General features: G+C 36.9%; 1 protein-coding gene across 2 annotated transcripts in view; it reads left to right on the plus strand.

Annotated features, from left to right (window-relative positions):
• cadm4 (cell adhesion molecule 4) overlaps positions 1–19,012 on the plus strand; it is a 284,937-nt gene that overhangs the window by 245,930 nt on the left and 19,995 nt on the right. For both annotated transcript variants that reach the window (XM_088326717.1, XM_088326716.1), the window contains exons 5-6: positions 1,483–1,573; positions 3,030–3,202. In XM_088326717.1, coding sequence (XP_088182843.1) covers positions 1,483–1,573; positions 3,030–3,202 — 264 coding nt within the window. The remainder of the gene's footprint in view (positions 1–1,482; positions 1,574–3,029; positions 3,203–19,012) is intronic.

The following is a 19,012-nucleotide window of genomic DNA, read 5'->3' on the forward strand; positions in this document are numbered from 1 at the left end:
AAATAATCATCTATCAATATTTTCCTTTGCCTGGCAAAAATACTGCTCATTTTAAACATTTTCTTTTCGTTTTACAATCTATTTTGGGAATTATTTTGATTAAAATTAGAAGAAAAGAAAATACTCGAAGTGGACAAAACACTGCCCATATTTTGATAAAAGAGAGACAAGCTAAAATAAATGTTTAAATCTAGAAAACTGATAAGAAATAATTTAATAATTTATTTAAAACAATGTAGATATTTCTGAAATAATAGTATATATGAATTAAGAATTGTTTTTAATCACAAAATAGCAACTTTTTTTTTATTATTTCACTTTAATATTATATTATTTATGTACATATTTGACCTCTTTATAAGAATTGTTATCTTATTTCACTCGAAAACACATTTTAAAAAGTGGAAATATTCAAATCAGAAATATTTTTTTATCTTACTAAAACAGTAAAATTATTTTAAAAAATAATCAAGATAAGCTAGAAAATTAAGTTAATAAAATACAAAAATAATCTTTGGCCATCATTTTGCCTATTTTAAGTAACATATAAATACAAAATATAATAATCTAATATATATATTGAAATAAAATAAAATGAAAAGAAATATTGATAAGAAATAAAATGTATATTTAATAATTAAAGACAATTTTGATCTTTTTTTGTCTGATTTTTGTATTTTAAGAGATACCTTTGTACTTTTCTAACCATCCCTGTTAATTTGTAGGACATATTCTCAGATTTTACTAGAAATTAAATGTAAAAATATAAAAATAGAGAACCTTTATCCCACCAAAACAGGTAAAGACAGTAAAATGTAAAAAAAAAAAAAAAAAAAAACTCAAAATAAAACTGAAACATAAGTTTGTAGAATACAAAAAAGTGATTTGAAGATGAGAGGAACATGTTAAAAATACTTTAAAAGATCATTTAAAAATAGTTAAATGCTAATACAACAATCTCATCTCATCTCATCTCATTAGCCGTACCGCTTATCCTCAGTAGGGTCGCGGGGGGCTGGAGCCCATCCCAGCAATCATCGGGCAGTGGGCAGGGGACACCCTGAACTGGTTGCCAGCCAATCGCAGGGCACACAGGGACAGACAACTGATTCGCTCATTCACACCTAGGGACAATTTGGACCGGCCAATTCACCTGAAATGCATGTCTTTGGAATGTGGGAGGAAACCGGAGTGCCCGGAGGAAACCCACGCAAGCACGGTGAGAACATACAAACTCCGCACAGAAAGTCTGGAGCTGGATTTGAACCCACGACAGGTTCCCATGACATGAACTGTGCCGCACAAGCGCTAACCACTGCGCCGCCGTGCTGCCCTAATACAACAATAAAATTGTTATTTTTTTTCCTCTACAAGTTCTTCCTCCAAGATAACAAATCTGTTGTTAGTTAATATGGTTGCCATGGCAACACTTTTTATCTTATATTCCTTCATCTACTGATTTATTTTCCCTTTCTTTGTCAGTCGCACCAACCGTGAGGATCGTCCCGCCCACCGGCATCCTGCGAGAGGGCGATTCACTCAGCCTGTCCTGCTCCGTGGTCGCCAACCCACTGTAAGCATTGTTGTCAGCACGTCCGTGTAAATCAAGTTTTCTTCGTCCTTCAGTTTTTCCCTTTTTTTCATTGTTTCCTTCTCTCACCACGCATGTTAACCAATTGGCTATAGCTTGCTACCACTATTGTTGTTGTTAGTGCTGATGCTTTGGCCTTCAGTATCATTCACCTTCCACAGCTTCGTATGCAAGCAAACGTTCTGTGACTTCTGTAATTCAGGCATGTTTTCCTTTTTCCACTGTTTTATTCTCTAGCCACTAATATTAGCCACTTGGCTGCATGCTATACATCACTGTTAGCTGCCATTGTTATTGTTTATTGCTCCATTTACCATAAATAAAACTTGTTTTGTCCTTCCACTGTCGTCACTTTTCGGTTGTTAGCTTCCAGGCTAATTTTATATTCATGGGCTCCAGCGCTTTCTGTTTTATTTAAGCGTTAGTAGCTCGATACTAGTAGTTTGTGTAAATGAAGATTGCTCTTGCAAACTTTTACTGGCCTTTTTAGTAGGTTCTCCTGCTAACTGTCAAATTTAGCCACTCTGACCAACTCCAGCATTTTCAGGCATTTTTTTAACTTTTTTCTATTGTTTCCTTCTTTACAAATTCATGTTAGCCACTGTGCCTTAAGCTATGTCTGGCTGCTATTATTTTTTGCTAGCTTCTCCATGTAAATAAAGCTCTCTTGCAATCTTTTACTGGTCATTTTAGTAGCTTCTCCTGCTAATTGTCAAACTTAGCCAATCTGACTTACTCCTGCTCTTCAGGCATTTTTAACTTTTTTTCCCATTGTATCCTAGACACTCATTTTAGCCACTGGGTCTCAAGCTATGCTAGCCACTATTGTTAGCTGCTCAATGTAAATTTAGCTTTCTCTTGCAATCTTCTATTGGCCTTTTTATTAGGATTTGCGGCTAATGTTAGCCACCCCCATCATTTTTGACCAACTCCTGCTATTGGCTCTTTCCAGCCGTTCCAAGTCCATCCAGGTCAATTAGTATATTGTTGATGCTAGCGGGGATTATCAGACACTTTCAAGTTTTGTTGAAAATAATCCTTAGAAAATGTAATGTAATGTAAATTATGGAAGCAGGATTTTGAATTTTGAAAGTAGTTTGGCTTCTTTCAATGAACACTTCAGATCCATTGCAAGCTACAAAGGCCTCTGTTGGTGAAATATTACACACTGTTGCTTTAAAACTCCTTTATGTTCGGTTTGTATTTGGTTACAACCCTGACTTCTGAGTTTTTTTAGTTGAAACATCGAGCTACACGGCAAGACTTCCCTCATGCTCGCTCGTTCCCTTTGCGGCGGAATCAATTGAGCGCCGCTGACATTTCACGCATGATCGACGGCTTCAAACATTGCGAATTGATTAAGCCAAAGAGCATGAACGTGAATATAGATGGTAACTAAATTGGAGCTTTTTGAATATGGAATCTTGCTTTTTTGCAGGCCTCGAGCCATCCAATGGTCCAAGATCAACGACACTCTCCCGGAAAGGGCCGAGATCTCGGGCCCTACCTTCCAGATTTCCCGTCTCAGCCAATCGCATAACGGAACTTACCTTTGCCAAGCACAGAACAATTACGGTCGGGCCGCCGATCACTACAGCCTTCTGGTCTACGGTAAGTTCTACCTTCTGGGTCTGTTGCGGTTCCGTCCTGGTTCTGGTCCTGTCCGGGGCTCCGCCTACTTTTCGCCGACCCTCAGACAAGATTGTTCGGTTTTGTCATGTGAAAATAAATTTCCCTTTTCTATAGCGTAAATGTGTTAATATATTTATTATTTATGTATTTGTTTTTCAAAAATCAAATGTATTGATTTACATAAATTATTTATTTATGTGTCAGATTTATTTTTTCACAAATTTGGAAATATATAATGTAATTCATATATTATGTTTTATGCTTTTAGTTCATTTGCTTGTATTAAATGTTTACACTGTAAATAAGAAAAAATATTTCATAATTATTTTATTTTATATTTTAGCTAAAACGTGTATATATGTATTTGTTGTTTAAAAAAAAAAAAAATATATATATATATATATATATATATATATATACATATTTTTATTTTATTTAAATTCATCGTTAATTTATTTTTTGTTTTACATTTTAATTTAAAAAGTGTAAAGAAAAAAATAATCATTTGAGGTGATTTTAAATTTGTAATTGTATTGAAAAAAAAAATGTTTTATTAAATTATTAAAAGTCTAATTTATTCATGTACTCAATTTTTGGCTTTGTTTGCCACTATGTAATGTTGACACCCTGAATTTGTTAATCATTTTTAATTATTTATTTACGGAGTGATTAGTTATTTTTTGTTTTTTTTTTATTTATCGAAATTATTTATTTTCTTTTGTTTTTGCTTAAAAACAAATATTATATTTTTAGGTTTGCCTTTATAGGTGGGGTGAGCAGTTTGATGTTTCCCTAAAAAGTTTAAAATCAAATATTTTCGAATTTTGAGGTGTTAACAATGCCCAACAGAGTTCAAAGACCCTTTATATATGTTTTTTCACTGTGCCTCTCTGCTCTTATCTTACTTTTATCAAAGATGTTCTGGCCAGAGAGCAGATTAAGATGGAAGAATGGAGTTTTAGAGAATGATTTCATGAGCGTTGCCGAGGTTTTTTCGTTTTTCTAGTATGAAAATGGTGAAAGTAAGAGAATGACTGTTTCGAATACAGTCCAAATGCCAACCCAAACCTCAAAAAAATGTATTTTAGTGCAACTAAGAAAGTCACCGTACTTGCGCGTGCAACAGAAGGAGCTTGACAGAGGCTGCAATGATGATTTCATTGCAGAGGATGGCGGCAGCAAGTAGAATATTTTGAAGTTGCAGACACCACCTTTAAGGAAAATAAATCTTTAATCTTACTATACAGCTCCTAAACACCAAATAAAAGTGTAAAAGTAAGCAAGAGGCGTTAGCCTTTCTTGCTAGCACTTCCTGATTCGCCGTGTCATGTGACCAAGCTAAACCAATCAATTATTAACACAAAACATGGCCATCTAGCTCACCAAAACTCTCAAATGTCTAAAATAAAGAAGTCAGCATTTTTTTCCTTTCCTTGCAAATAGCGAGAACAAAGAAAATGTGTACGCATTAGCGAGTCTGTTCCATTTTGACATGATCACAACAACACAAATTCCTGTTTGGGGGTGCAAGAACGGAGGGGGGAAAGGGGGGCATCTTACATAAAATGTTGTCAGCGAAACTCTCAGAAGGTTTCATGGCTGCTTTCATGACTTGAATAGATGAAGTTGACGAGGCGCAACCTGGTTTATTCAAGAAAAAATGGGGACAAGGAGCCTTTTCATCTGTTCTTTTTTTCACAGGGAGGTGGGCAAATTGGCGGGTAAGCAATTTTTTTTAGAAAGAAAACAGCAAAGTCGTGCGTTTTCCGCTTTGTGTTTTCACTCAGTCTTTGCCAAAGTGTCAAACTTAAGGCCCAGGGACCAGTTTGGGCCCACCACATTACTTCTTGCGCCTCTTCAAATATAGAAATGGCAAATTATTTTTAGTGATAAGAATATATATTGCAACATTTTACCTCCCTAGCAATTTCTTTAAATTCTATTTTGATATCATAAAGTTTGGTTTTGACGTAAACAAAAAAAGTAGACAGTGTCAATGAAACTCCTAAAACAAAAAGAGCACCCAAATTTTTAAATTGATGTAAACAAAAACATTAATAAACTTTCCTAAAAAAAAAAGAAATCAACTTTCTCTACAAGCGTACAGTGTCAAGAACTGCAGCATCCCAAAGTGGCAATACATGCAAAACTACAGGGAAGATAGCTTGGGTGCCGCAGGAACTAGAAAATCTGGCTCTATATTAGCACCCAAACTATGATTTGTCGTAAAAAAAAAAACGTTAATAAATTTGCCTAAAAAATAATAATAATAACTTTTTTACAAGCGTAGAGTTTCAGGAACTGCAGCTCCACATTGTGTCTATCCGTGCACTCCAAACTGCCAGGCAGATGGCTAGGGTGCAGTATTCCCTCTAAACTGCGTGCGTGCGCAATTGCGCACTGCTCGCACATTCTCAGCGCACAAGAAAATCTAGCCAGCGCATAAAAATGAGGGCTCAAAATTACTTATTAAGAAGCGACTTAAGTCAAAGTTACAGTGCATGAAGGTAAAAATACATGGGTTCCCCTGACGTTGTGTCCTAAACGCGGTATTTTGAAGTCGAACGAAGTTGAGTAAAGTTAGTAGAGTATGTCGAGAACCGGCTTCTTCGGCTCGGCTCAGTAAAAGGAACCGGCTCTTTCGGGTCCTAAACGGCTCTTAAGGTTGTTTTTGCTTCTTTAATCCCAACATGACCAAATATTAAGTAAAATTATGCAAAAAATGACTTAAAGGAAAGGGGGGAATAGAACAAAAAAGAAAAAAAATACCAAAATGAAAAAGTAGTGAAAAACTGAGAAAAAAAAGAAACAAAAGGAAGAGGAAAAAAAGAAGGAAAAAATTAGAAAAAAGCCAGAAAAAAAGAAAAGAAAGAAATGTAGGAAAAAGTAAATAGAGAACAAAAAGATAAAAGCATTAGCTCGGAAAAAATAAATACAATCAGATTTTTTTTAAGGAATTGTTTTAAAAAGTAGAAAAAAAAACACTGAAAAAAGAAAAAAAAGTTTGTGTTGCATTCAAATAATTTCCAATTATATCAAGTGAATCTTGTTGCCAACATTGTACTTCCACTAAAAAATGTGATTAAGTACAGTTCTGTATCTTACGACCGACTAAATAAGCCCCCAAAAATGTTAATATATGCGACAAAATATATCAGGAAATAAAAAGAAATGGATATCTTGTGAAAGAATTGTAAGAACAAACGACGTTTGTAGGCCGTCCAACCTTTGCAATAGTACATGAGTCAATTCATTCAAAAGAGAAAAATAATTCTGCATTGCCGAAAACTCAGCAAAATGTAACTTGATGTCAAGTTTTGGACATGTTTGATAATGAATTATCTTGCCACAATTGGGATAATGGTTGCTCACTGTTTTTTCAAGCGTTGCTCACCGACTTTGTGTGAACGCTCAGACCCCTGGACAATTAGAGGGAACATAGTTAGGGTGCGGCAGAAAGTAAAAATCTGGCACTATATTAGCACCCAAATTTTTGATTTGACGTAAACAAAAACATTAATAAACTTAACTTAAGAAGAAACATTTTCTACTAGTGCATAGTGTCAGGAACTGCTCCACCACATCGTGTCTGTCCGTGTACGAATGACTGCCGTGTTGCCGGCTGCGGCGCCGCAGGAGCAGCGGCTTATGTCATTTATTTGACGATTGCGACGGAATGGAATGAACGGAACTGCGGCGCCCCCCCTTCCGTGCCCCCTTCCGACAAATGATGAAATGAAAGAAACGGGAAAAAAAGCCGGCGACGCGCATCAAAGCTCGACGTGTACAACCTTGTCGAACGAGTGCAGGGGTGGTCGGTGGGGGGATTGTGGAGTCAAAGTGGGTCGAGGCGCCACCTTTCATCTCTTCCGAATCCCCCAATTTTCCGCCAACGACTATGCAAGGCCTTTATTATGTGCGGCGTTTCATGTCGAGCGCCAAGGTAAGCGGGATGGCTTGGTTAGCGTTTTGGGTTAGGATGAAGGAAGCATTTTCCTCACAGATATCATATGATACGGATAATCAAAGGTACAGAAGTTGGATCTAATTTACTCGCTGATGCCATCTTCTGGCTTGTGTCATCATTGCAGATTCTTTCAAGGCCTAATGTTATTTTCGCCAGTTTTATGCTACACTAACAAAAAGCTGGCGTGACGAGCATGAAGTCACTGTCCATTTTTGCATTGAAATAATAAAGTCTAATCATGTCAAACCGGGGTGCACGGAGGTAATCCGCAGAAGCACAGGGAGAACATGCAAACTCCGCATGGGGAGGCTTCAGTAAATGGAATTAAACTCCGGACCTCCACACCGTTTTTCTTATCTTTGTAAGCATGAATAAATTCGAAATTAAAATAAATAATAAAATAGATAAATATTTAATAAAAAATGTTAAATAAATAAATACAATTGATATACAATGAATAGATATTTTAATAATAACAATAACAATAAATAAAACACATTAAATAAAGAATTGCAAACAAATAAATACTTGACGGGCAGCGCAGCAGCGCAGTGGTTAGCGCGTATGCAGCACAGTTCGGAGGTCATGAGATCAAACCTTCCTGTGTGGAGTTTGCATGTTCTCCCCGTGCTTGCGTGGGTTTCCTTCGGGCACTCCGGTTTGCTCCCACATTCCAAAAACATGCATGTCAGGTTCATTGGCCGGTTCAAATTGTCCCTATGTGTGAATGGCTGTTTGTCTCTGTTCCCTGTGATTGGCTGGCATCCAGTTGAGGGTGTCCCCTGCCCACTGCCCGAGGACAGCTGGGATGGGCTCCAGCATCCCCGCGACCCTACTGCGGATAAGCGGTGCAGATAATGAATGGATGGATAAATACTTGATCAATTTTTGTCATATGCCACATAAGATTATTTGTGCTCTTTTTATTATTTTAGGAGAGGAATTAGTTGAAATATATAACAATAAGGAAAATTATTCCTTAAAAAAAGCAATGTTTGGAGTTGATTTTTTGTTTTTATGGGTTTTGCATTTTTTCATGTACTTTTATCTAGATGAAACGTTTCACCAAAAACATATATTGATTTACTTATTTATTATTTCATTTATTTATTTGTATGCGCTATGCATCTCAATTTATCTTTTTTTTGTTGTTGTTTGTTTTTTTTAATTTATTTGGGGTCTTTGTATCCATTTGTGTATTTTCTTCTACGTAGATTTTGCACACATTTCATTCACGGTTATTTTTTATTGATACATTTATTAATGTATTCATTTGTAGTGTCTTTTGATGTGTTTGTTTGTGTTGTTTATTTTTAAATTTGTGTGTTTTTCTGTATGTAAAATTTGCATACATTTGATCAATTTTTATTTTTATATTTATGTTTATTTATTCATTTATTTCTTATTCATTTATTCATTTGTGTATTTTTGATTTGTTTATTTATTAATTTATTTGCAGTTTTTGTATTTTATATGATTTTGTCTCTATGTGAATATGCACAAACATTTGTTTAGTTTTTATTTTTATTCATGCAGTTATTTATTTATTAGTTTATTTGTTTTTTTCTTGCATTTATTTATTTGGGGGTCTGTGTATTTATGAATGTATTTTTTCCTCATTAAAATTGCACAAAATTAGTTATTTATGTATTCATTTATTCATTTGTTTATTTATGAAGTTATTTTTTATTATAAGTTTATTTGTTTATTCATTTATTTAGTTATTTGGGTCCTTGTATTAGTTTGTATATTTTTTTTCCTTCATAAAATTGGCACAAAAACAATCATATATATATTTAATTATTGGTTTCATTATTTATTCAATTTATTTACAATATACCTTAGCTTGAATACATTAAGATGAACTGTACATGTTCCCTCTTTATGCAAGACAAATCCACTCGTTTCAAATCAATCCTGTCTGAAAACTCCTTTCAGGTATACATATTTTTTTCCTTTGTGGGGGGGGCAAGGGGGGTTGCATTTTTATCTCTTTTACAACGTCTGGCTCGGGCGTCTTTTCTGGTTTCTTGTCCTTGGCAGAGGACGGCGGAGCCCGAATCAAATAGGTTCGAGATGAGCAGTTTTTATCCCGCACTTGTAAAAACCCGCCACCGTCTGCGGTAAAAAAAAAAAAAAGAAAGAAAGAAAGAAAATAATCAGAAGCCTGCAGGTACAAAAAAAGAAGGGGGACATGGGGGGATAGAACTAGGTGTTAACAAAGTGAACGAAATGTTTTGGCTCTTCACCCAAATTCCATAAATAAAAAATTCTCACGAATCAATCAACTTAAAAAAACAAACAACAATGCGAAATATTGTAGAATAAGACTCGTGTAGTCTCATCAATATGACAGCGAGCTAAACCACCAAAGGATCTTGACAGCAGGAGACGTGTCATTAAAGTTTCAATTCCTTCTCAGGATTGTGTAAACTGCAAAAGTAAAATTGAATGCATTGAGACAATGTGCCAATATGTTCGCAAAAATAAATTGCATAAACCTTACATTTGTCTCAACTATAACAAGATATAATTTTCATACATTATATGAACACTTTCAGAAACCTACGGCCTTGCCTTGTTAATACTTCATCATGGATGGAGATGGATTGGACATGCAACAGTCCTGTCTGCCATTGTCCGATTCTCTGTTTATGTTGAGCTGGCGGAATCGTGACACAGGAAACCCAAGAGAAGTATTTTGTCACTACTCCTATCAACTTAAAGATCAAGTAAACACTATTTTTTTATGTTGAACGTTTCCTAATGAATGTACATCAATTTTTAGCCTTGAATTACATTTTAAACACAGTAACCAATTTATGAAAGAAAAAGAGTTGCCGTAAGGGCAACACAACTCATAAAGGGAAAACAGTTGAACTACACAAAAAAGTTGATGACGTAATTATAGTTTTTGCTACTCGATGGCACGTTATAATAGTAACGTGAAATTGATATATTAAAGAAAAGATTCTTACACAATTATCCATTTTGAAACATGAATCTAAAAAATGCTACAATATGACACTAAAAAAGGAGAATGGTTAGATAAATTACAGCATAATGATAGCTTTCACCACTAGGTGGAGGACATCCATCCATCCATTATCTGCACTGCTTATTCTCAGTAGGGTCGCGGGGGGTGCTGGAGCCCATCCCAGCTATCTTCGGGCAGTGGGCAGGGGACACCCTGAACTGGTCCCCAGCCAGTCACAGTGCACACAGAGACAGACAACTCGCTCGCTCATTCACACCTAGGGACAATTTGGACCGGCCAATTCACCTGCAATGCATGTTTTTGGAATGTGGGAGGAAACCGGAGTGCCCGGAAGAAACCCACACAAGCACGGGGAGAACATAGAAACTCCGCACAGGAAGTCCGGTAGCTGGATTTGAACCCATTACCTCAGAACTGTGCCGCACACGCGCTAACCACTGCAAAACATCTAATAAATTAATCAATCATCAATGCAAGAAATGCTATAATAAGACTCAAAAGAATATATCATTTTTACTCTGTCAAGAGTAACTCCTATTACTGTAGTACGGAGAATACAAGCAGCTGTAGTGTTTGTTTACTGATCCCTGGTGGCGAAAGCGTGACCATAGACCACTTATGGTAAATAGACTGCATTTCTGTAGCTTTTTTTAAGATCTCCCAAAGCGCTTTACAATGTGATCCACACTTATGACTTCTGAGTTGGACTTGAGTCACATTTACTTCAAGAACTAAATCTTCAATCTGGACCTTCTATCAAAAAAATCAATTTACCCATGAAAAATCAGGTCAAGGCAAGGAGCGTTTCAAGTTTCAAACCCAATACAGTAGACCCTCCAGGATATGAAGACCCCTCCCTGTCAGTTTTTTTAATTTTATGATGCTGAATAGAATGGGGGGTTTTTTGGCCCATTGCTACGGCATTTTTCCGACTATTATTTTGCGTGCCCAAAAACATACACATTTCAAACTTAATGGGGTCTCTTATGTCAAACTCATGGCCTACTTATAGATCTACAAATAAATGGTAAATGGTCTGCATTTATCTAGCGCTTGTCAAGTCAATGAAGACCTCCCAAAGTGCTTTACAATGTGCTTCACACTTACCCATTCACACACACACTCACACACCAATAGCGGCTATAAATAAAAAAAACACAGAAGACAGAATTGCAGTAAGGTGAATTGTCTTTATTGTCATTAAACAAAAGCACAACAAAATTGGAAGGCTTTTCCTTTCAGTGTAAAAAAGCAATGTAGAGAGCGGCTAGCTAGCTGCACGCTCGCATCGGGTATCCTCAGAGTCAGCTCGGTCTCCATGATTATTAAAATACAAGAGTCACAGATGTTGCGGTTTCCCACGAGTTATAGCTCTAGGTCATCCGTTTTATGGGTAATCTGGCGTTGGTATGATAGATGCTCGGCAAGAGTAGCTTGTGAGAGTTGTTACTGGCCTAGCCATAACATTAGGCCTGATCTGCTGCCTTGCTATTGTTTTTTCTTCCAACGCCGCTTAAGTTTCTTTCCGGACCTACTAACAATGCTTAAAGCTCCCACTGGTGATCACCATTTATTTGCGCTCTTTTGACTTTCTTCAGAGTCCAATTTAATTGATGATTTATTTTCAATCCAACAAGCTGCTAAAATGATAGTGGTCGCCGTGCTTCGCAGTTTTGTTGTGGTGGACAAATTGAATTTGCCCGCCATGCTCTTTGAATGACAGCATACACCAGCCTATTGGGGCGGCAGTGGCTCAGGAGGTAGAGCGCTCGTCTTGGGATCAAGGGATCCCAGTTCGAATCCCGCCTCATCCGTGTTACATGTCGAAGTGTCCTTGGGTAAGACACTGAACCCCTAATACCCCCAATAAGCAGGTTAGCGCCTTACATGGCTGCAAGGCCGCTATTGGGAAATGTGGAGCACATTGTAAAGCGCTTTGGGAAGTCATTGACTTGAAAAGCGCTATATAAATGCAGATCATTTCATTTCATTTCATATTACAGTCGAGCACACAGACAGTCACGCCCACCCACCCAACACACACACACACACACACAAAGCCCTCTGCCACCTGCCCCGTGACAGCATTTAGTGCGTGTCGTCTGCTGCAAAACACAATGCATACCAAAATCCCTGCGTCTCCTTCCCCAAAAGGACTTCCTGGCTGTAGCAAAAAGTTATAAAGGTGTGAAATAAGATAGCGGCGCCCCCCCCCACGGCCCGGTCTGGCTGCTGTAAATTAAAATGGCGGATTTACACGCCAGCGGGAGCCGCTGCTCATCATTTATGAGAGCGTAAACAAGAAATGGCCAAGAAAAAAATGGCCGCCGGCCACACGGGAGTCTTGCAAGGGGGCGGCCATTATTTTTTATTTTGAGGGGGGTCGTAAGAAGGCAGAAGAATGCGATTGTGAGTTCTCAGAAAAAGAAAAAAAAAAACTGCAGTGCAGAAGGAAAAGGGGAGGAAGGATTTTTTTCCCCCGAATTAATATTTGAAAAGGGTAATCATTTGTATTTTAAAGGAAAGAAAGACTCTTATCTTATTTATGACACAAAAAGTTAGTACGCCATGAATTATTATAGCAAAAGATAAAACACGAGCTTCTCTCACAGAGTGAGTTATGAAAATAAAGACGTAAATATAAAAAAAGTTAAAAAAAAGATAATATTAAAAAATATAAAGTACTAAAATCACCGAAGGACTGAACTGAAAATTATGAAAAAGTTCAGAAACATATAGAAACACATTGAAAAGTACTAAAAAGTACAAAAGGTACTGAAAATTGCTGAAAAAGTACTAAAAAGTAGTCAAACATATTTGAGAGAGTAAAGAGTAAAAAAGGTACTGAAAAGTATTAAAATATACTCAAAGGTATTGAAAAGTATTAGAAAGAACAAAAGGTACTCAAAAGTACTAGAACGTACGCAAAATACTAAAAAGTACGAAAATGTACTGGAAAAAAAAAAAAAAGTTCTTAAATGTATGAAAAAGAAGTAAAAATTATTTTACAAATACAGAACGTATAACAGGTACAACAAGTACTAAAAAAAAAATGAAAAAATACTGGAAATTACTGACCAGAAATGATAAGTAGAAGGTATTACTGGAACATATGAAAAACTAGTTAAAAGTAACAAAAAGTATTAAAAAGAAGTACAAAAGGTACTGAAAAGTACAGCAATGTACTTGAAATACTACTGAAACGTATGAAAAGTGATGGATATTACTTAATAGTATAGAAAAGTACTAAAAAGTGCAAAAAAATAATAAAGGGTACTCAATAGCATGAAAAAGTTATGAAATATGAAAAAGTACCGAAAAGAAATGAATAAAATAAAATACTGAGACTTATGTAAAAGTACTGAAACGTACTTAAAAGTACTAAAAGTACTGAAAAGCATTAAAAAATATACAGGGTATGCAAAAGTACTTAAAAAAAAAACGATATGTGTAATATTAACAGATTTTGAAAAAAAATCTACTTAAATTACTCTCTTAATAACCATTGAGAGACAATTAAGATAATGAACATAGAATCTGACTCAAAGGACCAAATGAACATTTTTAAATGATTTCACTTCTGAGGAGGAAACAAGCACTTAAAAGGGAGTGTTTGATATTGTTCTCATGTGAAAAATATCCTTGAAAAAGTCTTTTTCAGGAGGATACAAAAAAATACTATTATTTTGATTTAGCATTAAGCTAGCAGCGGTTAGGCAAAGTGTTGATTTTTTTAAACAGTACAGTATACCAAATCAAGCATTCCTTAGTTTGCCCACTTTCAATGTTTCCCGCTCTTCGATTTAGTCTCCACAATAAAAAACAAAAAACGTAGCCCCCGGTAAGCTCGCTTGCCAGGAAACGTTTTTCACATCTTCCTAAAGAGCATTAGGGTTGTAAGGATGATACATTCCGGCTCTAAACGTCAAGTGCACCCCCCCCAGAGACCCTTCGAGACCCCCCCCTCGGCCGTCCTCACTCCTTTTCACCTTCCCGTCCACTTTTGCCTTACTGCCGTGACTCCTCCCACGGCCTTCACGCCGTTTATCGGCTCGGCGGTTCACCTCGAGTTCAATTCCTTTAGCGATGGGGGGGTGTGGCGAGTGGGGGGTTAGCGAGGGGGTGAATACACCAATGAGATGAAAGGATGAAAGGCGAAAGGTGAAACGTAGGTTACCGCGAGCCGCCGGCGACTTCATTTTTCGAGAGAATGGTTAAAAACGATAATAGGACGATGACGTATTAACAGTTTTCCCCACTAGATGGCATACATGAAAATAGTTATAATCGTAACGTGAAATTGATTCAATGAAAATAAAACATTCACAAAAATCATTCAAACATCATCGAAAAAAAATCTAAAATAAGACTCATTTGAAGTAGACATAAATGATTATGATATGGTAGATTTTGCCACTAGATGGCAGACGTGAAAACTTATTATCGTAACGTGAAATTGATTTGATGACATGTTCACACAAATAAATCAATTTTAAAGAACAAACGCCAATGTTAAAAAAAAAAGATAACACTTAATAGACTATTTTTCCTGAAAAGTGACTCTTACTACAGCATTTCTGAAATAATGAAATAGGAGTTGGTGTGCTGGGGTGGCCAAACTACGGTCTGCGGGCCACACATGGCACAACAGGCTTTTTTTTGGCCTGCTAAACAATAATGGTCAAAATATAATGACAATATAGATAAAAGTAAAAAAAGTACCATTAAAAAAATAGTTTTTTTTCTTGTCTTATTACAAAACCAAACATTTAATATATCTAATATAATATTTTTCTATAGAACTACTACAAAAACTACTACAGTAATAACAAAATACAAAAATTCTACTACCGTAATACCATAATCCAAAAATTCTACTACAGAAATATTCCAACACAAATACTATTAAAAATGAAATTACAGTCATATTTTAAAAATGCTATAGAAATACTACAAAAATACTACTATGAAAAGTATAGTACAGTAGTACTACTACAGAAATACCAAGAACTCCAAAATACTCCAAACATTTTACGATGGAAATATTTTAAACAATACTACAGAAATACTAAAGATGCTACTATGAAACTACTACAAAAATAACACATCTGTAATACTATAATACACAATTATTATTAAGTGTTACGACAGAAATTCTAGGAAAATACATCTCCAGAAATACTAAAAAAATGGTAAATACACACAGAATTATATTATGGAAACACTACAGAAATACTACAAAAATAATACCGCACTGTGGCAATACTACAAAAATACTATTATGGATATACTACAAAATACTACTGCATAAATACCACAAAAATACCACTGCACGAATACTACATTACAAAAATACTGTTAGTAATACTAATATTACAAAAATATCACTATAATCAGGCAAAAGTACTACTATTATATTGTACTACATTTTATTATGGAAATATATTACAGAAATACTACAAAAATACTCCTATGAAAATACTACAAATATACTAATATAGAAATATCACAAAAATATTACTGCAGGTATACTACAAAAATAAAACCCAAGTAACATACAAAGGACAGTGGCCATCTGTATGGACAAAATCACTTGCGATTGTGCTACCAAAGAAAGGAAATCTCCGACTATGCTCCAACTACTGAATCATCAGTCTCATCAGCCAGTAAAGTTATGCGAGTAAAGTTTTGCTAAAAGTCTTACTAAAAAGACTAAAAACACAGGCAGAAAACATTTTAGCGGAAGAACAGGCAAGTTTCAGGGAGGGAAGGAGCACCACAGAACAGATTTTTAATCTGTGCATCCTATGTGAGAGGTTTCAACAATCCCAGAGAAACCTCTATCACGTCTTGGTTGATTTCAAGAAGGCATTTGACACAATATGGCAAGCCGCTCTATGGGTCACCGTGCGGAAGTACATGGGCCAGAAACCTGTTCAGACCTTTGAAAAACTGTATGCCAATACCAACAGTGCAGTATTTATCAATGTTACCATTGGAGCGTGGTTTCGAACTACAGTTGGGGTCCCTCCAACTTTATTCAACATCTTCCTGGAGAGAATTATGTCAGAAGCTCTGGAGCAACATGGAGGTACAGTCAGCATTTGTGGATACTACATTACTAACCTCCGTTTTGCTGATGATATTGCCGGATTGACAGTAGACGAACAGGATTTTAAAGATCTGGTCAATCGCCTGGACAAAGAATCAAGCATCATTGGATGGAAATCAGCACATGTTTGGAATTAAATATCAAAATGTACCATTTACCAAATTGTTCGAATTAGTTATCTGACTCCATTAACCAAACGCAACCTACATTCACCCAACAATTTTGAGGGAAAATCTGAACAAGAAAGCCGACATTTTCACACGGGGGCGGATTTAATTTCATTGAAAATTTACTCGTACGCGTACTCCATCGAAAACGGCCGAATTAGTGACGTTTGAGTCTGTGTGAAGCCTTCTGATGTCCTTTAGCTCTCTCCTATTGGCCATCTTCTGCCCGTACAATGGCGTGCCGACTTCTCCCATGGGCGTGCCAAGGAAGCCCCCCGTGGGCTTCACCATCTCGTCGAAGAGCATTGCGATGTCTGGAATACTCAAAACAACACTAAGCGTTTTTACGTCATCAGGGCCTTTCTGCGTCTGGATGTGCTGATTATCAGCCTTACGTCCCGTTCCCGCAGTTCCTGTAAACAACATTTTCTATCAGGGTGCCCTGACCTCGCACCACAGCCCAGCACGTGAATATCTTTTGCATTAAATGTAATTCATATTCGATCGTATAAAATCCTTTATAATCAAATATATAAGATCCTTCACACAGAACAAAACAAAAGTAATGACTTACAATCCCCAAGGTATCACCACAAACATCACCATCAACGACAGAGAACTAGAACCTGTCACCGAATTTGAATATTTTGGAGCTGTCATATCAGAACAGGTGTCAAAACCAGAAATCATGGCCAAGATGGCTCAAACCACAGCCACTCTTGCCAGATTTAAAATCATCTGGAGTGACAAGAACATAGCAGTGAAATCAAATATCAGACTCGTGCAAGCGCTGGTTACTTCCATCCTTCTCTACGCTTGCGAGACATTGACTCTCACAGCAAAACTGGAAAGAAAATCTAGGCCATCGAGGTGTGATGCTTCAGAAATCTTCTAGGCATAAGCTTCTTTGCCCATGCTTTGAAACAGTGCGCAACACCATCAGAGGGCACATTGGACCCTACGAAGAACTGTTGTCAACTGCCGCGGATGAAAACTTCAGTGGTATGGTCATGTCACACGATTATCAGGACTGGCCAAGATTATTCTCCAGGGGACTGCTCAAGGGGGCAGGAAGAGAGGAGGATCAAAATTGAACTGTACCGACAACATTAAGGAATGGACTGGTGCCAATTTTGCATCGACCCAAAAATGGGCCAGGGACCATCAACAGTTGAGAAAGCTGTCCAGAGTTGCATCCTCATTGATGCCCTGACAACCCAGGAGGTTAAGGGATCCGCGAACCTTCATTACTACAAAAATACTACAGAAATACTGCAAAAATGTGGAGGCAGAAACACTACAAAAATCCAAAAACATAGAAGTACAGTAATACTACAAAACTAAATATGAAATGTAGTGCTTAAAACAGGGAACCCATGTAGTATTTTTCAAAACCAATTTGATGAAACAAATCTATATACAAACAAACATAAAGAAATTTAACATGTAGATACCTGCATGTGCATTTGCAGTATTGATAAATGAAAAAAAAATTGGATAGTTCTCCAAGATCGGCTCGGGGGCCACATTTTTTATTATAATGTGGCCTGCGTCTTCAAATAATTGCCCAGCCCTGCTGTAGTGTATGTTTACTGCCCCTTGGTGGCCAAGGCATGAACCTAGACTAATCAGTACAACGCATAGACGTGATTAGTTGCAATAAATCTGAAAAATGTATGAAAATGTTTAATTTCAACTTCCTTTTCCCCCCTGGAGCTCTTTTTTGTCATTTCTCACCTTTTGTTCTCCTTCTGAGAGATTTAATTCCTGTCTTTGCTTCATGAGGTGACGGCGCCGCCGGCAGCTGCCCATAAATCGGCCGCAGACATTAACTCACTTTTTTTGTCCTTCTCGATAAGTTCCAGATAAAAGAATGAGCTGAGAGAGAGATGGGAAGAGAATAGAAACTGCAATGAGATTTGGCATTTTTTCAGCATCTTTTCAACATATTTGCAAACAGTTTTTGCCATCTTTAAATCTAAATTGAGTCCAGAAACAGCCTATGTTGGGTGTATGTGGTCTAAAGAGGCCCAAGTTTAGCCCTAGAAGTCGTCTTTTTTAACTACTTGAAAGAGAAACCAAAATTAGACGTGTTTTGGACAAAAGTTTATTTGGTCTGAATTATCCATTCATCCATTATCTGCACTGCTTATCCTGAGTAGGGTCGCGGGGGGTGCTGGAGCCCATACCAGCTATCTCCGGGCAGTGGGCAGGGGACACCCTGAACTGGTTGCCGGCCAATCGCAGGGCACACAGGGACAGACAATTCACTCGCTCATTCACACCTAGGGACAATTCGGACCGGCCAATCATTCTAACATGCATGTTTTTGGAATGTGGAAGGAAACCAGAGTGCCCGGAGGAAACCCACGCAAGCACGGGGAGAACATGTGCCGTGGACACGCTAACCATTCAGCTGCCTTGCCACTTTAATAATTCAATCCCCCTCCAAAAGGCGTTTTTGGGACAGAACTTTTTAACATTTCTCAACAATTTAACAAATAACGTTTTCACACAAGCTTTATTTTACGGGATTTGGGCAGAC

Source organism: Urocampus carinirostris, chromosome 2 (genome assembly GCF_059441175.1).
Source record: "Urocampus carinirostris isolate Australia breed hairy pipefish chromosome 2, RoL_Ucar_1.0, whole genome shotgun sequence".
Taxonomy (NCBI): domain Eukaryota; kingdom Metazoa; phylum Chordata; class Actinopteri; order Syngnathiformes; family Syngnathidae; genus Urocampus; species Urocampus carinirostris.